The sequence below is a fragment of the Corvus cornix genome, chromosome 4A (assembly GCF_000738735.6).
Source record: "Corvus cornix cornix isolate S_Up_H32 chromosome 4A, ASM73873v5, whole genome shotgun sequence".
Classification (NCBI taxonomy): Eukaryota; Metazoa; Chordata; class Aves; order Passeriformes; family Corvidae; genus Corvus; species Corvus cornix.
The window spans coordinates 14218720-14235531 of NC_047058.1; the positions used below are offsets into that span (position 1 = coordinate 14218720).

Genomic DNA, 16812 nt, shown 5'->3' on the forward strand with positions numbered 1-16812 from the left:
TGAGACCTTCACAGCAGCAAAAAGCCTCAGTGTTACAATGTCAAGAAGAATCCAAGATTAGTCTGGGAAAGGAAGCAATGACAACAGTTGTTGGTGCATGCATTTGTGGAGGCATGTAAAGAGAATTAGCTCTAAAGCGGCTGTTGTTCTTCCCACCTCCAAAATAATACTTTGCACTTCAAGAGGTAAACTGCCCACACAATTGTCAGTTCTGGAGGAAGATAACGAGGAATGATTACTGAAGAGCTACAGTGGGGTGCTCAGTAAGGAACACCAAGGAGGAAAAATTGGTCCGTCCTTCATCTTGAGAAAAATCAAAACCCAAACAAACTTGGATTTCAGCTCTGAAACACAGAAATCAAGATACTAAAGAGAGAACAACAGAAGTGAGAACTTCTTGTAGCAGTGAGCATACCCACTGGATACAAGAGGCCTGAACTACTACATGACATCCCACTTCAAATACAGGTAACTGTTGGAATGGGGGGGGAATGAAACCTCGCTCTGCAGAAACACTGCTGGTATACACCAGTGTCAAACTCAATTACAGTAATTTAAGTGGTACCTCTGGTTCTTGACAGTGAATCTAAGAAGTTTTCAGAAATGTTGCTATTTTTTCTAGTTTGTAGATTGGAGAAAAACCATGAAGAAATGTTAATTCTGATGTATAAAGAACCCCTTATTTCCTAGCCTACTCTTTTTCTTTTCTTTTTTTTTCCTTTTACCCATGGACAAGTATGACTCAAGCTTCTTGCCAGTCAACGCCCACTCACCAGTCACAGGAATATCAGAAGCTGTATCTGCTGTAAGATTATTTCCTAACATTTTATCTATAGACAAACCTAACCCTTCATACATTCTACCAACATCAGCTTCACCCCTTCCATCTCATTTTTGCTGTATTCTTTTGCTAGCTCTAGTTCTAGTCCCATCAGTATCATGACATATTCACTTGCACCTATTTTTAAAGCTACCAAATATGTGACATTATTTGTGCAATGATGGCTAATTATTTTATGCTTCAAAATATGAAAGAAATACACGTCTATGTGTGTCTACATATTTTTATTTAATCCTCCACGAAATCCTGCTGGTAAAAATGAGCCGTTGAAAGAATAGGCCCTATAAGTGTAAACATCTTTGTTGGATGACACTTCCATCTGCCTTTTTTACCACCTAGACTATTATCGGTACATCATTAGTTTCACCCCAATGCAAGTCCTACCAGCTAAGAAACGCACGAGGGATTTTTTTATTATCTGTTTTACTCAAATTACTTCAGGGAAAATAACCAACATACCTCCAGCTGTTTGCTGGCTTCTTCATTTCTCAGTATCAGGGATAACTTGGTGCGAAGACTCCGAAAGTGCATATCAATCAGCATGTTCGCCCGCTTTGTGGTTACATCGTTGATTGACTGAATTATTTAGAAAGAGAACAGTGGTTTACACATGGACCCTTGAAACAAACCACTGCCAACGATACTGTAAGACATTTGTACTTACTAAAATAATAAGCTGGTGGTTTTCAGAATCATATGTTACAGAAAAAGCTCCAACTGCCTTTTTGAAGTCCTTATGTGCAGATTCTTTGGCACACCTAGGAATAAAAATGTTACATAGTTAAAAATAGTAACCACTGCATTTAAGGTTAACAGCCAAAAAGAATAATTCCTAAGTACAAAGAATGTAAATAAAGACTTCCAGGCTGTCCCTTTCAAGGCAGGTGTTATTTTATTCTGTTATCATTTATTTTAGTAATTTTTCTTTCATTTGTTTTCACAAGAGTAGGATTAGAAATATTTCAGAAATTTTCTGTATGTGTAACTGTGAAATGACAAGTTAAACAAAACTACATTAAAAAGCTATAATCAGCAAGTTCAAGATTTCAAACACATCATGAACCAGTAAAATGTGTGATTTCATTGTAACCCCTGCAGCATGCTAAGAACGTTAAGCTCATCTCATGCTGTGCTTGGCTTCTCTAGGTTTCCTTTGTCCACTCACCACCAACCGAACTTGTGTATACTGTAACACTAACTTCAGAAAGTTTTAGTCTAACCTGAATTTATAACTCATTGCAGACTGAGTCAATGACATGCATCTGAAGAAAAGTATAAAGTCACCTGAAGGTAAACCAGGGGAGTAAGTATTAACCTGACTTTTAGAGCCATATCTATATGAGAACACACCCATGGTCTAGGAGAAAACTAGCTGGCTTTGTATCAGACTCTGGGAGGTTTCATTATTGTTCAACTATTCCCAGAGCTATCATCAAATAATAAACTGACCAAGAATGGATTCAGATTAACCTGTGCACATCACTGAACAGCTGTAAAACTAAAAATCTTAATCTGTGCCACACACAAGCCTTAAAATTTTGCAGAAAGTGCTTCCTCCTCCAGGACTAAACTGCAATTTAAAAATCATCTTTTCTATTTTTGAAGTATGACCATATCAGTATTTGTATTTTTTACATTCTTATATTTCAGAGGGTTAATTTAGAGCAGCAAAAAGCATTTTTATTCGTCTTGTCTCAGGCTTAAGAAATTACCCACATTCTGAAACAAGTTATAAAGAAACGCTTGTACTTACATTTGCCTTAAATCTTCAGGAACTGCCAGTTTGATTTTATGAAAAGTATCTTTTGTTGCGGGTTTATTGGGGTTCACAGATCTCAAACGCTCAATTGTGACAATTTCGTTGTATGTAGCATCACAGGCTGCATATTCTATTACGTAGAACTGATATAAAAATAATAAAATCATCCAAGCCACATATTTTATGACATGAGTGAGCATTACACTATTAAGGAAAAGTTACTTTTGTTAACTGTACAAGTCAAATTTGACTTCTCAGGCTGAGGTTAATGGTAATTGCAACTGTCCTAATCAAGAAACTCTTAAAAAATGAAGAGAGATTAGTTCAAACCACAGTGCACATCAACATATAAACAGAAAAGAAAGAAAAAAGTGTAAGTAAATATAAAATATATATATGTATATATGCATACTCCTACCTCACCCTTTATCATTCTCACTTTAGCCAACCACCAACAGCAGGGTTCTTTTTCATTTGCCCTGGAATAAACCTAAACAAAATACATATATTATGTTCTTAAAAGACATCACAAAAGCTGACACTAATATGATCAGGAACTCCATAAGAACTAAATCCAGCAAAACATCTTAGTACATGAATTCTCTGAGCACAACATAGAAAGCATGTAACAGCAAGACTGTATAGATAAATAATAATAAATAATACAGTACCCAATCTACTGGCATTTAGCTGCTTCAGTCTTGCATGCAGTCAAAAGAAATAATTCAAACTTTTACACCGGTTAATATTTAATCAACAGTATTTCTAATTGTGTGTAGGTCTGATGAGGTCCTACCAGTGAGTGAGAGTACACACATCTACGCTTTTTTAGCACATATATGGTATCAGCCACATCCACATTACAGAAGTTTTCCCATTTTCTTATCTTTCAAATTAAAAACTTACAGAGCATGCAAGCAAAATGAATATCTTGTAAGTTCTCTTTCTTTAAATTAATTATAAAAATAAATAAATGTTGTAATTTTATAAATTAAGGAGGTTTTAAGAATGTGCTGCTTTAAAGTCAATCCCTCTATATACACAAGTATTTACACATACACATATATTTCAATGTTTTATGTATACACACATATAATGCAAATTATCTGGTTCAGCTTGAAGCTTTGGTAACAGAGACATTATTACCTTACAGCTTAAGAACTACAGTTCATCATCTATTTATGAATTAATCCAGTTCTTATAAAGGACTGATCTGTAATCAATGCAACATTGATCACGTTTGTAAATCAGCATATTTGTAACTCAGCATGGAGGACGCAGTACATGGACTTTACGTGGCCTTTTGTGGTACATGGAATTTGCATGGTTTACAACTGTCAGACTCTGGGTTTGGTGATGTGCCTGACACTGTGTTTTCTGTAGTACTTAGAATCAAAAAAGGTGACAGCACCTAACACGGAAGCAAACCTTCCAGTGGCTTGGCTAACACTTTTCACAGTGAGTTCTCTCACGTCTCAAGACAAGAGCTGTTAATGGAGCATACACACCTCTACTTCATCGCTTTCATTTATGTCTTTATTATAGCCTGCAGGTGGTGGGAACCTCACATCATGGAATGGGATTTGTCTCTCTGGTTGCCAGCTACAAACAAAAACACAGTGAATGGTCTAAACATTTTCATCATCTTTGTAAACAGAAATCAATCATTCTTAATCCATTAATTTTACATTTTAAAATTTGTAGAGCTTTAGTGCATATATGTATTAAAGGTAATGTGATCCAACGTATACATAAGAAAAAACACATCTAAATAACATCTTAGATGAAACCCTGATGTCACCTGCAGTCTTTTGAATCTTTCAGCAGAAGTTCTCCCTCTATATACAGTTACAGGTTTTAACCTCAATATTAGAAACACAGATTAAAAAACTTTTCATAACACTTCCTTCAAAACAAGCCTGTATCTTCTTTTTCTTTGGTTCTACTACAGGTTATGAAAACTTGATCAGGATCCAGTCTAAATACAGTTTTAATTTTCAGTTTCTTTAATGAACACTGGATAAATTTGGTTTCTAGATTAGAAAACGGTATTCATCACTTATCTACAGAACAAATTTTATAATAATGTAATCTTCTAAAACTAAGGGAAGACATTCACATGAGAAAGTCATGAGACTTACTGAAACAAGAGTTGTCATCATGTAAATTCAGTAACGACATGATTCAAAACCCATGTTACTATAGTTTTGCACTTATAAGTATTTAAACCATTAAAAGCATTTATATAGAAATGCACAAAATAGTAGATACTAAATACAACTTTAAAACATGCCAGCAGCAAGTTTAGTGTATCTAAAAAACGCTTCTCTGCACTAAGCCATATTTAGGTTAATCAAATGCAAGGTTGATACTCTGTCATTTACAGGTACAACACCAGCAATACACTTACTTGTTTTCAAATGAAACTGTTATTGAATCTTCATGCACATCCTTTACAAATGCCTGTGGAGGAAACCAAGTATAATTATGGTATGCTTATGGACATTTTCACAAATAATTTTAAACCTGTAAAACACCTCTTTTTCACAAATATTGATGAATCTCACAATGTAAGTATGTTTTAAAGTCAGCCTTTTAAATTTTGCAGTAGACTTACATAAAACACATACTGAAAGCTGATAACCTCCTTGGGTTCCTGACCGCCAGTGCACTGATACACAAACAGAATGCCCAAGCTATGAAGGCATTATTCCTACTCTATAGAAGTAACACCAGAGATTAGTAGAAAATGACAAGATCATTCAGGAGTTAAAAATGTTTGATTTTATAATCACATTTAATGTACAGACAGGCAAAGAAATTAAACATCAGTATTCCCTAAAAAATAAATGAAACCAAAGCCCACTAAACCTCCAAGTCCTGTCTCTTCTCTCTTTTACCTCAAAGTACATTTGAACACTACACTAGCAAAAGTCATCTATATCAAGTTCAACAGAATCTTCCCCATATTTACTTCATCACACTTTAATTCTGTAGAGCACAAACTTTAGATAAATGCCCTGCAGAATTCCTTCCCTTTTTTCCTGGGGAATGGACAGCAGCTGTGCTCTCCCATGCCACCATGAAGCAGAGGACAGAACCAGAATTCAGCACTGAGGGCTTCTCCTGCCTTACGCACTCAATTGACTGATGTTTGTTTGATCAATATTTAGCTTAAAGCCCCAAAGGTCCACCCCCCCCCTCCCCATCTACAAAACAGCAAGACCAATACTCAAAGAACTTTGGGATTTATCAGTGAAAATATTTTTATTAGCCTCAAACGATGGAGATCACAGGTTAACCAGGGATGAAAAGACTGTGGGGTCTTTTTTCTTTATTTTTTAAAGTACCTCTATGAACTTCTGAAACAAGTTGCTGAAGTGCTGAGTATTCCACTAACATTAGTCCACACATAGTATCATTGTAAGGTAGGTAGATAAAAGCCCATGAGCAAGAAAGAACAGATTAGTTTGTTCTCCTAATAGAGATGCACCTTAGTAGATCAAAAAATTCTCAGGAAATTGAAAATAATTTAGCAGCAACTACCACTTCTGTAGAATTAGTTAATGAAGTATGGAACATTTTATTATTCTCCATTTTATTATTCTGCCCTTGCAAGTTTCCAAGACGAGATCTTATCTCTTACAAGAAGGTAAGAGTTTCTCTTATATGGAACCTAAATGGTTTTTAAAAAATTACTTTGCTATTTTTGCTTTATAAAGTGTTCCAAAGCATTTCCTGAGTTGCAGCAGTATCTCAGTATCAAAGAAGAGCAACACCTGATGATTGATACAGAGTTCCAAGAACTGGCTATACTAAAATTAAGTGGTACATGCACATGAACGTCATCACTCAGAGTCATTCAGTACAAGGAAGAAAACACCCTCCAAGTTGATAACTGAAACATAACCAATGCCACTGTGAATAGAAGTCAAAAGAATGCCACAGTGACAACAGCAAAAAATTATTTTACACCTTGTTCACCTTTCAGTAATCTTAAAAACAAGACTATTATTGCTAGCAAGCCAAGGAGACTTAAAAAAGTCACCAAAAGTATTTGCATAATTACGTATTTCAAAATTCCATACTCCTTCAAAGAGGATTACAAGCACAGCTGATGTTTTTCAATGACAAGGTGTAAAGAAGACTTAAGACCATGTCTCAAGATCATGTTGATATCAATACAGAAATGGTATTTACATAAAGAGGCAACAGAGCTCTCAGTTGATCATTATGGATACTGAACATTTAGCTTATGTTTCATATTACGGTGTATTCTGTAAGAAGATTCCAGAACTGGATATGCATTTGAACAATACAATGGCAGTCCTGACACATTTCACAACATTACACATATCACCTTCAAAGGCTTCACCCACATTTCTTCCAATGGTTGTCATGTGCAACTTAGAAGCACCTATTCTTACAGATGCAGCTGAAACGGATGCCTTTAATACCTGAAAAACACTGTGACCACTACCAGAGATTAGGTATGGCTCCTTTGTGCCACAAAGTGGACAAGGATTAACAGTAATACTTGAGTATGTAAAAGCAGAGATTATTTTACAAAGCAAATTCAACAGAAATGATACCAGCAACACTTAATAGCCTTCAGGAAAACAGGTAAGAGTAACACAAGCCACGCCCTGAGAAAGAATTTGTTGATACTTAATTTTCTCATATTTATAAAATGTCAAAAAAAAAAAATCACCTTTCCTTGTATGAAAGATACTTTGGGAGAAGTCATCACCTCTGTGGTGATGAAAACACCAAAAGGTGTCCTAAACAGAACTCTGAAAAAATGACAGGAAACAGCAGAAAAATTCACAAGCATAGCAGCAAAGAGCAAGACTACATCTCATATCCAGAGAGAGATGCAAGAGAGCTCCTAACATCCAACTCATCTTGAGCAGAATCCTAGGGACTACAGCAACATACCTAATTAAAGGTAATAATGCTAAAACCTACCATTAATAAGTAAACCAGGATGTGCAACAAATAAATTTAAGTTAAGCTGAAGACTAGCGTGGACCTTCAAACAGTTTAGCAATTATGTTATCTGGAAAAAGTAAAACTTGAGACACACGGCTGAAAGAGGAATGAACTACGCTGTCCTGTTTAAGCTCTCCTTAAACAGTTCTTCCACATTGCTTTGGTCACAACCCAGAAACCTGAGGGAACCTGAACCAGGAACATAGGTTAAACTGTTGACCTAACACAGGTAGCATCAATACAGACACTGCCAGGGAAAATTACAAATCTGAATTTCTTTAGCTTACATGAAGTTCAGAAGAGTCAACCACAGAAACAGATGAATACCTGTTTTTCACTTCAGCCTGGCCAAAAACACTGATGTCATAACACTGTGGTTTGTCTTTTAATTTAGAGTCTTGCAAAATTACAAAAGTTCATTGGAATAAACTTTTAATTAATTACAAAGTGAACAACGCCTTGCCAAATATCTAATTTCAAGTACGCAATATATGAAACACTTCTGCAGACCTCTCTGTAATATTTATCCTTAAAAACAACCATTCAAAATAAAATAATGACTATTAATACAGTCCTTAATATTTGGTTGCCTAATCCTATCTATCCAGAGAAAGGGGTTTTCCTTGTTTTTCAGTTACTTGTGACACAGAAAAATGTCACATACTTATCACATCAGTTTACCATTGTCTGTACCACACCATTATGTCAATTTTCCTCCAATATAAATACTTAAAACAGATCTGTGGTACAAAAATGTATTTGGACTCTCTAGCACTATATATTTCAATTTGTACAATTCCAAGAAGAAACAGAAAAGGTCTGAAACATTTCTAAGTTTTACTTAAAAATCTAGTATTTAAGCAGGAATGCCTTTGGAAAACCAAAATTAATGCTTATCAGAACTGCTTGGTTGTCTTGTTTTTGTAATACCTGTGAAATTACAGATGACTCTAAAAAGAAATGAAGCCTTTAACACCATAATCCAAATTCACAGACACAGGACAAGCCAGCCCCAGATGTCAATAAGGCAGAGAAGAGGCTCTGATCTCACACAAAGTATCACAAGAAATACAATAATCATTCATCAGCCTTTTTTAGATAAAGAGCATAAGTAGGCATGGAAATTCAAACACAAAGGTGCACATGTGTGAGTTTAAAATGCACCCCCCCATGAAGGGACGGAACAGTGGCTCTGATGAATTTGAACACCAAGATGAAATGTCTTAAAAACAAAGTGAAACTGGATGGAAGCAAAATGAGGTAGGAGGACATTGAAAGACTGCAGCAGCTGAGATACCACTATTGCTAACAGAAGAAATACCAAGAAAGAGTACACAAAAAATTATCTGTGAACAGAAGCACATTTTAGAATGGCAAAGGTTGGTTCTTCTCTAATGTGGAAAAAAAAAAAATCACATGTGATGAGTTTTCTACACCAAATTTGACTCTGAGTCACATAAACCATTTCAGTTCTCTCCATGCTTGAGATATAATTAAGTAAAAAAGTTTACAGCATGGCATTTCCCAAACACATAAGCATTCACGTTTTAAGAATGGTTACATGCTGAATATATGGTCTAAATTTTACAAATTATTTGTTAAAAAAGAATTATTGGAAACACCAGCATATATTTTATTTTTATGCTAAATGGAATGACAGACACTTCAAAGGAAAAAATAAAGGCTTCAGCTGCCATGAAATTTTGTTGCTTTTTTAAAAGTCTGCTCACATCATCAGATTCGAGCATTGTCAACCATTTTAATAAAGGAGGATAATTAACTGTAAGAAGGTAAAGTAGGGAAAATACGCTTTTTAACATAAAAAAAAACTATGTTGATAACAAACGTGCATCTACTGTTAGTGTAACAGTTCTGTAACATTTCATACCTGTTGGAAGGAGAATGTCAAAAGGGAACTCGGTGGATAATCAAGTCTGAGAAAGGCTGGACATACAAAGGAACAGAATAGGGAAAGAAAAATAGTCACAGAAATGGTCACCAGACGAGGAAAAAGGGTACAGGCAGTCACCCTCAGAAGGGCTGGGCAGACAGGCTTATGAATGTACAAAGAGACTGGAGATACTGGCTGAGGGTGTCTGTATGGAACAGTGAAAGAAAAAAAATGGATACAGAGGGCCACAGGAACAGTTGCTAACAGTGAAACCTGGAGTAATAAAGTAGTAAGAAAGATGAATTATTTTATCAGTTGTAGCTTCAACGAAGTTATCTATAAAACCAAGCAAACAACAGCAAGGCGCTGAAACTATTGGGATAAAAAGTGGAAGATTTTCGCAAGGTTATAGAGCAAGAAGTGGCAAAGATTGGGTTACAGACAACATACAGATGTTAACAATATACACTATTCCAAAACTATCTGCCTCATAAACAGGATGGTTTCCATCTTTAGCAGAGGACACAAGAGAGACTCACTCCCAAACTGGAGAAAACAAAAAATCAATCCCATGTTGGAAAGGCATCCAGCATGTCCCCTTTTAGAGGGAAATACCTAAAGCTAATCCCAAAAAGATTTGACAAAGGCTGTCTACTAGTCCTCTGTGAATGAGACAAGAACTTCAAAACCCAATTTACTACTCCTATACAAGAAAAGATATGAGCAGATATGCCCCAATCCTGCACACCTTCTAGATTTAGTTACTTGGCTGTGAGCTGCAAAAAGGCAGTTCCCACCCCTTGGATTCATAGTCCTGGTGGTTTGTTGGACCAGTCTTCATAACATAAGTAAGGAAATCTAACATTTTCTTTCCAAGGATTCTGGGCCCAACCACATAGCAAGTCATGACTAAGCATCTCTAGGTACCAGATTGTCAATTATCCCTGAATCATGCCCATTGACTGCACTGTGCTTTCCACTGAATAATTCATTTTAGGCAAGGAGGAAAAAAAATCATTTAAGTACAAAGTATTCACTAAGCAGCATTTAAATTCCATTCAGAAAGAACTAGCCTCCACTACAGCAGTCACATCAACACTCTCCAGTATTCCAGTGCACCTGACCAGGATGAAATTTTAATTAAAATCTTACAGCTGGGTATGAAGGCATCCTCAAACCATCTCCTATGTTTTGTGCAGAACACGAATCCTCTGGATATATCTCAGAAAACACTGGTTTATTACTTTTAGCAGGGCTTAGATGGGCAGTTTTGTACCATCAAGATCCAGATGCTGCTGGGTACAGTCAAAAATGCTCAGGTCCTCGAAGAGACCTGCAAGTAGGATATAAGAACCTGAAGCCACAATTAGGTGCCTACTTGAGCCACGTAGTCCCATCCTGACTATAACAGCCTCATACTCCTCCCCTTCCATGTCTTAGTATCAAGAGAGGAGTATTTTCCCAAAAAATTTACATATTCTCATTAAGATCTTCAGAATTACTCAAAGCCAAAGAAATCTTCACCAGGTATTAGTAAACCATGAGACTGAATAAAATAACTGTTTTGGTTTTGATGTGTTTGAAACATTACTTCTGTTGTAAATCACTTCTCAGGAGGCTGCTTAAAGAAACTTTTTAAATGAAAAAAGTAAAAGCATCCTGCAATTAAATTCACACTTGACATCACTGCACACATCTTGTTATGCTGGGTCAACATTCATTTTTTACAACCAAACTGCCCTCCTATAAGATCGGCATAAAACTCGCAAGAAAAAATTTCGATTAATTAATTTATAACAGAGTGATACTCAGATATTATGATGAAAGAAAAATCTGTAACTAGAACTCAAGTAATTCAAACTAGAAAACTAGAAAAAAGAGGAACATTGATGGTTTACACCTAACATTATCGCGTGAGGGTGTAAAACAACTCCCACTTTTTTATTCTTTTTAAAAAAAAAATGTTGCATTTATCTTAAGTGTGATGCTCCATCTAAAGAGGTAGTTCAGGTGAAGGCAGATAAATCCATATGCCCATTTTTCCCTTTAGACAATTTAACCAAGTCTTCTTGCTTAGTGATTAAGAGGAAACAAAAAAAATTCCTGTCAAAATTTCTAAAAGTTAAAGGACAAACATAACATACAGCTTGGGGCAATGTCTGAGTTAAAACTTGGTTACACTAAATCATGAATAAGCTTCCATGAACATATGCTCAAATGAAGCTTTCACCTACACGCAGGATGAAAGGGCCCCATGGTATCAACTTGAACATAAACAATATAAGTTCCAGAAGCTTTCAATTCTCCCAGGTTTCTTCGGTAATATTTATGACTAAAGAATGCACCATGTCATTATTAACATCATCTTTCACATCAGTGTGTAACTACTCTAATTTGATAACAACCTCATTAAAAATTCCTCTGTGCAATATATTTTTACTCCTTCTGCTTCTTTCTGACCAAATACTGTACCTTTAAAAATGTAAACCCGATTTTTAAAAGTGCTAGATTATTTAATTCCAGGAAGGAATATACAGATCTAGAACTTTGACTACAACACTGTGAGCTCTCGGGATGCTTACTTGCCACTAATTTGTACCATACATACTTAAAAAAAATATCTATTATTTCCAGAATAAGATAGTAGCATATGTATTTTAAAAATAACCTTTTAAGAGGTCTTTTTTTCTTAGAAAAACTCGGAAGTGTTGGAACTGTATCATTTGGATATCTACCTGGCTTACCCCAGGAACATGTGAGTGTGAAACTCTACCCGGTCCTTCATTGCTAACATAAATATTGGATGTCGCACAATAACTAGGCCCAGTTTTTAAAGTCCTAGGAACATTTAAACCTTGGGAGACTTGCAGAAACTGATCCATGGCTGTTCCTGGTGTGCTGGTAACAGATCAATGATAGTAGGCCCAAACCCACCATATCTGAATTTTATTTTCTGTAAAACTACAAATGATTCCATATTTATAAGCTGATTAATACAACCCAACTCATGCAAAGCCACACAATACTACACGGTATTAATAAAACATATTCAGCGCTCAGAATATATGTTCAAATCTCAGTGATGGCTTTATTAAGCACAAGGGCTTGGAAACAAACATGGAATGCCACTAAGTAATTTCAGTAAGAAGTACATTTGATAACTACGTGAATTTAGCGACTCAGCACAGATATATCTGGCCAAGCAATGCTCTCTTTAATAACACTAGGCAGCTTCCCCTGGCATGGCATTAGGACCAAGAATCCACCACAGCATTTTATCAGGAATGTGTATTAACGAGGGCTCCCCTCCTCCCCGCCTTGCAGGCCGTGCTCATGCAGTGCGGCTCTCCTGGAAACCCGGACGGCGAGAAAGACTTTCCTTAAGTAGCGACAAAAGCTGAGGATTTAGCAATTAATGCCCCATCCCAGCGCTGATCCTCGCTCAGCGCCGGGACAAGGCAGCCCCGGGCGCCCCTTCCCACAAAGGAGGAAGGCCCGAGGCCTCCCCGCTCTCCCTCCTTATCGGGCCTCGAGTCCCCTCAGCCCCGGCGGCCCCCGGCTCGCTCTGCACGGCCACCGCGAGGGACCCTCCGCGGCCTCCACCCCCGCCCGGTTCTCTCTCCTCCTTCCTGCCCCGGGGCCTCCGCTCTCCCTCAGCGCGGGGAGGAGGAGGAGGAGCCGCCGCCGCCTCCTCCTCCTCCCGTTGCCGTCCCCGCTCCCTCCTCTGGGGCCCGGCCCGGCCGCGAGCACCCGGTACCTTGTAGAAGGCCCCGTTGGAGCCCCGCACCTCCACCACCAGCTCCTCCATGTTGAGCGCGGTGCGGGAGACCCAGGCCCGGCGCCGCCTCCCTTCCCTTTCTCTGTGCCGGCGCAGGCGGGGGAGGAGCGGTGTGTGTGTGCGGGGCGGGGGCGCTCGGTTCACGCCGAGCCCGGGGGTGTGGCCGCCCTGGACGGGAGGGGAGGGGGGCGGCAACGCCGGGGGCTCCACTCGGCGCCGCCGCTCCGGGCCCGGGGCCGCCGGAAATGAAACCGAAACGGCGGCGGGCGGCGCGCGGGGGGGCGCGCGCGGGGCGCCCGGTTCGCACGCGAGCGCTCGAGGCCCGCGTCACGTGACCGCGGGAGGGGCGGGGCGGGAGCGGGACCGGGGCCGGCGCGCGCCGCTCGCTCGCCCACCCGCCGCCGCCGCCGCCGCCTCTAACGGCCCCGCGCGCGCGCAGCCGCAGTGGCGCGGGGCGCGCGCGGACCCGGCAGTTGCGGGGCCCAGGTCCCGCCTCTCCCCCCCGCCCCGCCCGGCGCGCGCCGGAGTGACCGCCCTGATGGCCAATCGGGTCGCGCGATGCCGCGCCGCGCGCCTGAGTGACCGGCACTGCTGGCCAATCAGATGGCGCGGCCTGGCCGGCGCTGGTCGGGATGCGCGGCGCCCTCGGCCAAGCCCGTGTGGCGGCGGGTGTGTGTCTGTCTGTGTCCGCGTCCCCGTGTCCCTGTGCCCGGCCCGGCCTGGCCCGGGGCCGCGCTCAGGCAGGGGCGGCACGGGTGGCACGGGTGGTGCTGAGGCCCCAAACAGCGCCGAGTACCGGCCCCGGGGAGCGATGGTCGTGCAGAGCCCGGGGCGAGGCGAAGGGAATGATGGGCCGAGCAGCGCGGGGGCTGCTGGGATGCAGTGGGACATGGCGGCTGGGCTCTTGGGGCCTGGGGTAGGTCCCTGAGGGGCTGCCCTGGCGGACGGAAGGCTCAGCCGTGCAGTGGGCTCTGCCTGCCTGGCCATGGCCACGAGTTAACAAAAAATGTGAATTGAACACACACCTTGGGTCCTTTGTGCAGTTTTGGGCACCCCAGTATGAGAAAGAGCTAGAGTTGTTACTGTCCAAAGGAGGCCATGAGGATGGTGAAGGACCTTGAGGGGAAGCCGTGTGAGGAGCGGCTGAGGGCACTTGGTGTGTTCAGCCTGAAGGAGACTGTGGGGAGACCCGATGGCAGTCTGCAGCTTCCTCAGGAGGGACAGGCACTGCTCTCGGTGGTGACTAGTGACAGGATCTGAGGGAATGGCCTGAGGTTGAATCAAGGAAGGTTGAGGTTGGATATCAGGAAAAGGTTCTTCACCCAGAGGGTGATCGAGCACTGGACAGGCTCTCCAGGGCAGTGGTCACAGCGCCAAGGCTACCAGAGCTCAAGAAGTGTTTGTACAATGGGGTGGGGTTCTTGGGGCTGTCCTGTACAGGGCCAGAAGTTGGACTTTGGTGATCTTTGTGAGTCCCTTCCAACTCAGGACATTCTGTGATTCCTTGAATTGTGACTCTGCATTAGGAACGGTCCTGCTCCTGCTGTGGTGGTTTTGCTGAAGACCTGAACACCTCCCAAAGGGTCTGGCACCAGAAGAGCTTAGCTGAAGGGATCATTCCTCCGCCTCGCCCTGCAGCAGTTCCTTTGTTCAACACACAAGTTCCCTGTGTAACACATAATGTTATTTTAGGACTGTAGATTCAATAATGTTGAAAAAGACCACCAGGATCATCAACTGCAGCCTTCAGCTGCATTTAAACCCTCACAGCCGTTTCAGCATGACATCGAATGTACAGTTCACTGTAGAACCTGGTGGTTGATAAAGAGCTCCGATATGATGGAACATCTGCAGCTTAAAGTGCACTGGCACAAAAGCTGCTTGTTCAGCCTTACATTAGACCTGCACAAACATTGACATCTTCATGTTTTGTAACATAATCACAAAGAATCAGAGAAGGAAAAAAATCCCAACCGTTACACCTTTACACTCAAAAATCACAATATATTACTGTGGCTGTGATTTCTCTGAATAGGTGTGTGATGCTCTCCTTACATGAGTCATGTGGTGAAATTCTGCACCCACTGCACTCATTAGATGGACAGGCACAGGATTGACCTGCTTGGGGATGGCAGAGGGTCCAAGAGGAACTGAAGAAAGAAAAAATTAAAGATGAGGAGCAGAGGAGCAATGACACAAGTTTTTTGTATGGATAAAACCCCACCAGACAGAGATTAGATCTTACAGACTCTCCATGAAGAAATTTAGATACAATGGATCACTCTTGTGACTTGGTTCATGTTGGAATACTTTTTTTTTAAAGCTAGAAACTATATAAATGGTTCAACTCAGTGTTTCAACAGTCTGCCAGGAGTGATGATGCCCAGCTCTGAAAGTTAGCTGAAGTTTTGTCTTTTTTTTTTTTTGCATTCATTGTTTGTCATAATTATTCTCTTTTTAATCAAATAGGTTGCTGTCATGAAGACAGACTATCTCTGAGCAGACAGAATATAAAGGTGTCTAATTTATCTCTGTCTTCCAGTGATGATTTCACTACTCTCCCCAAGATAAAAGCTGCTGTACTGTATGATCTTCCCTAATGCTTAACTTAAATTTTCATTGCTGTTGCTTAAATATAAAATTTTTTGTTTTGACCTGACTAATGGGTGTTCTAATCCTTGTCTACCTAATGAGAGCATGCATTTATCTCCAGAGCACACTGTCTAGTTTTTCTGCTCATTTACTCCTAACCTTTCCTCTTGATTTTCAAATTACTTATTGTTTTTCCTATTTTACTTTGATTTTTACTTTGAACTATTTTCAGATTGAACTGTCCATGTCTTCTGCAGTGTGTTCACAAATTAAGTAACTAGTTCTTAGATAGACTTACAGTAAACTAAATCTTTTCCAATGTGTCTTTTTTTCAAATGCAGTGACGCTATGAAAGTACATCTCAGTAATTCCATTAAAGTCTTTTACTAAAGAAGTAAAGGTAAAATGTTATTTAATTGAAATACTAGACTTCAGTTGTATATAATCATAAAATCACAGAAGGTTTAGGGTTGGAAGGGACCTGAAAGATCATCTAGTTTCAACCTTGATGTGTGCAGTGACTTTTATAATTCAACCAAAATTTCCCACGCCTTCATCTCCTTGAATTCTTTCATATTTTCCAGTAATCTCTACTGACCTGTTCCAAGCTGGGTCTGGTCCTGAGGATAGAATAGAAACCCAGTGCTTCTATTTCTTACTCAGATTTACACAGCTTGGTGCTTGCAGGCTGAGCTGCTGACTGGATTTGTGGCACACTGATTTGAAATACCTCTTTTCATCCTCCAAATAATTAAAAGGCAAAATAAAACAACTTTGACTTTTATTCGCTAATTGATTTACTCAAATGGGTTCTTAAGTAGTTATAGAGGATATAAGAAAAAGGTCCCTTCCCATCTCCTTAGGAAAGCTGAAAGACAGAAAGTGCAGGTAAATGACACTCCTTGATCATATCACAGTCCTTAATCCTTGATCATTGGTACCAGTTTAGCTAATACTTT

The 16812-nt window shown here is 40.1% G+C and overlaps 1 protein-coding gene across 6 annotated transcripts in view; it reads right to left on the reverse strand.

The window, feature by feature from the left end:
- The window catches only part of FMR1 (FMRP translational regulator 1), a 31848-nt gene extending 18348 nt beyond the window's left edge, over positions 1–13500 (reverse strand). For 4 of the 6 annotated variants that reach the window (XM_039571972.1, XM_039571973.1, XM_039571974.1 and 1 more), the window contains exons 1-7: positions 13241–13393; positions 5011–5063; positions 4109–4202; positions 3019–3090; positions 2595–2743; positions 1506–1599; positions 1301–1417 (exon numbers count right to left, since the gene is read on the reverse strand). In XM_039571972.1, the coding sequence (XP_039427906.1) occupies positions 1301–1417; positions 1506–1599; positions 2595–2743; positions 3019–3090; positions 4109–4202; positions 5011–5063; positions 13241–13291 (630 nt within the window). In that variant the 5' untranslated portion in view covers positions 13292–13393. Of the gene's footprint in view, positions 1–1300; positions 1418–1505; positions 1600–2594; positions 2744–3018; positions 3091–4108; positions 4203–5010; positions 5064–9480; positions 9537–10635; positions 10817–13240 lie in introns of all 6 variants that reach the window. The other 2 variants (XM_039571976.1, XM_039571971.1) reach the window with 2 other exon arrangements.
- Positions 13501–16812: the final 3312 nt, after the last annotated feature.